A 2384-nucleotide genomic window follows, 5' to 3' on the forward strand; every position below is an offset into this window, starting at 1 on the left:
ACTTACACCAACACAGGCCTTTTTCAGCAAACCAAGCACAATTTCCTGAGTGCCTATACCATGGGGGAGATGCAGGTACTACATAATTGCTTACGTTCGCCTTCTGAGTAAGCAATTCAATTGTTTTTCTTAGCAAGTAACTCACAATCCACAGTAACTCCCTCCACAGCGCCCTCAGAGGGGCTGCAAGCTGAACTAAACTGATGTCCACCATAAAAGCCTTTCTCTCTCTCTTTTTTAAAATATATTTTTTGATTATGCTATTACAGTTGTCCCATTTCCCCCTCCTCATTCCCCTCCGCCCTGCACACTGCCTCCCTTTTCTCTTGAACCCTTTTCTCTTGAACCCTTTTCTCTTGAACTCTCAACAAGGTCTCCTATCTTTGTGCATCTAACTAAAATAAATGGCCATTTGAAATAGTGTACACATGGCAACAATATACATTCACATATTCCACCCCCCCCACATACACATATATTATCATATTTATTTAAGAGAAAGAGGTTTTCAGGAGTCAAAATTGAGTTTTCATGGTGATTGTCACAATAAGTGTTACTTTGGCTAAGTCACTTTATCTCTCTGGGTCTGTTTTCTCATATCTAAAATGGGATCAATAATAGAATTACCTTATTGGGTAGTTGTTAAGGATTAAAGGAGCTAATACTTACAAGTTTCTTAGCACAGGGAGCACCTATTCAATAAACAGTAGATTTCATTAGTTCTCTTTCACTTATTAATAATTACCTCAACCTTTGTAGGTCTGCCAGGAAGTTATTGACCCCTGTTTGATAGATGAGATTAAGTAATTTACTTTACCCAGGGCTAAACAATTCCTTAGTGTAGGCTCCATGGTTTCTGATTCCAAGCCCCAGGCCCCTCACCACACCCATCATCCCCAATCAACCGTAAAGACTTTTATAGAATGGGTTGCACTGTCCAGCACAAGAAGAGAATTCTCCTTGGTGAAGGTCAGTGCCACAGGATGAGAAAGACCATGGGTGATGATGGGCTTCAGTACTGGAAACTCCTCGGGTTTGCCTAAGCACAGGACCGCATGACTGGAAGTATCGGCGACAATCACATTGCCCTGGTGATCAAAGGTCACCGCAGAGGCAGTTATTTCGTAGGGGAAGAAGAGGCTCAACCCAAAGGTATCCACCTGGCCGATGAGCTGCATGCTTGCACTGAACACCTTCACTGTGGTGCTGCAGGTCCCGGGCCCCAGAGTCAGGGGGCGCTCTAGGACTGCAATGGCCCCCGTGAGCCCAGACACAGCCACCCCTCTGGGACTACGCAGATGCGATTGCAACCTCTCCGTTTTCCGGAGGACCCCTTCTGGAAAGTCCACTTCCAAGAGGTGCAGGGACCCTGCTTCCGCATCAGTTACCACGACCCCATTCTGAGGGGTGGTCTCCACACCCCAAGGCAAGGAGAACTGGCCTCCAATGACAACTTTGATCTGGCCAAAAAAATCAAACACCTTGATAGAGCGGTCGCCGGCGTCAGTAACAACCACATGGCAGTCGTTGGTGACAGTGACATCGAGTGGGTACCTAATTTCCTGGGCAGCGTCCCCTTTCTCTCCAAACTGATGAGCACATCCTCCCCCGGAATCAAATATCTTGACCCGCCTTTTGCCGTCATGCACCACTACCACACGCCCTGTCTTGGGACATAGCGCCAGCCCAGTGGGGTTAACCAGGGTTCCCCAGCCGCCAAAGGCGTGGTGGCAGGTGAGGGTCCCAGCGCTGCAGGCGGGGACGCGGTGGGTGGCCGGGGCCTGGCGCAATGCGGAGCCCAGGAGCTCCAGGAGGTGCAGCACCGGCAGGCAGTCGCTAGTGTCGGAGCCCCGGCAGGCTCGGCGGCAGAAGGGGCACTCGAGGGCAAGCGTCCGAGGGTGCGCCAAGGCAGCCACGCAGGCCAGGCAGACCACGTGGCCGCAGGACAGGTTGCGTGGACGCCGCTGCTGGCGATGGCCGAACCTTTCAAAGCACACCTTGCACTCGAGCAAACTGGTCTCGGCCTCGCGCATGAGCTCCGGCAGAGCGGGCCCGCTCCCCGAGGCCTCTGCACTCATCATGCAGCCACTGGCGTTCCGGCTGCGCCACCAGCCAAGGACTGGACACCGCCCCCACGCCGCTGGACACTGCCCCCGCGCTGCCCAGGGTCACGGTCAAGGGGTGGAGCGTCGGTCCTGACGTCAAGCGCAGCGGAGCACTTGGGGGAGACCTGCTGCCCTCTGGTGGGCGTGTGCAGCACTGCTTCCTAAAAGCCTGACAGTGGGCAAATATTTACAAGCTATATACACAGAGTGTGGTCGAACGTGTAATCCTCACAACAGTCATGGATGGATTGTGTCCACCTAACACATGAAGAAGTACAC

The 2384-nt window shown here is 52.3% G+C and overlaps 1 protein-coding gene across 1 annotated transcript; it reads right to left on the reverse strand.

The window, feature by feature from the left end:
* Positions 1-337: 337 nt before the first annotated feature.
* On the reverse strand, positions 338-2124 carry NHLRC1 (NHL repeat containing E3 ubiquitin protein ligase 1). The gene has a single exon (XM_037158133.2). The coding sequence runs from the start codon at positions 2079-2081 to the stop codon at positions 891-893; it is 1191 nt and encodes a 396-aa protein (XP_037014028.1). The 5' UTR covers positions 2082-2124; the 3' UTR covers positions 338-890.
* Between the last annotated feature and the right edge of the window lie 260 nt (positions 2125-2384).

This window comes from Artibeus jamaicensis, unplaced genomic scaffold (assembly GCF_021234435.1).
Source record: "Artibeus jamaicensis isolate MK-2021 breed Jamaican fruit bat unplaced genomic scaffold, CSHL_Jam_final contig_482, whole genome shotgun sequence".
Taxonomy (NCBI): Eukaryota; Metazoa; Chordata; class Mammalia; order Chiroptera; family Phyllostomidae; genus Artibeus; species Artibeus jamaicensis.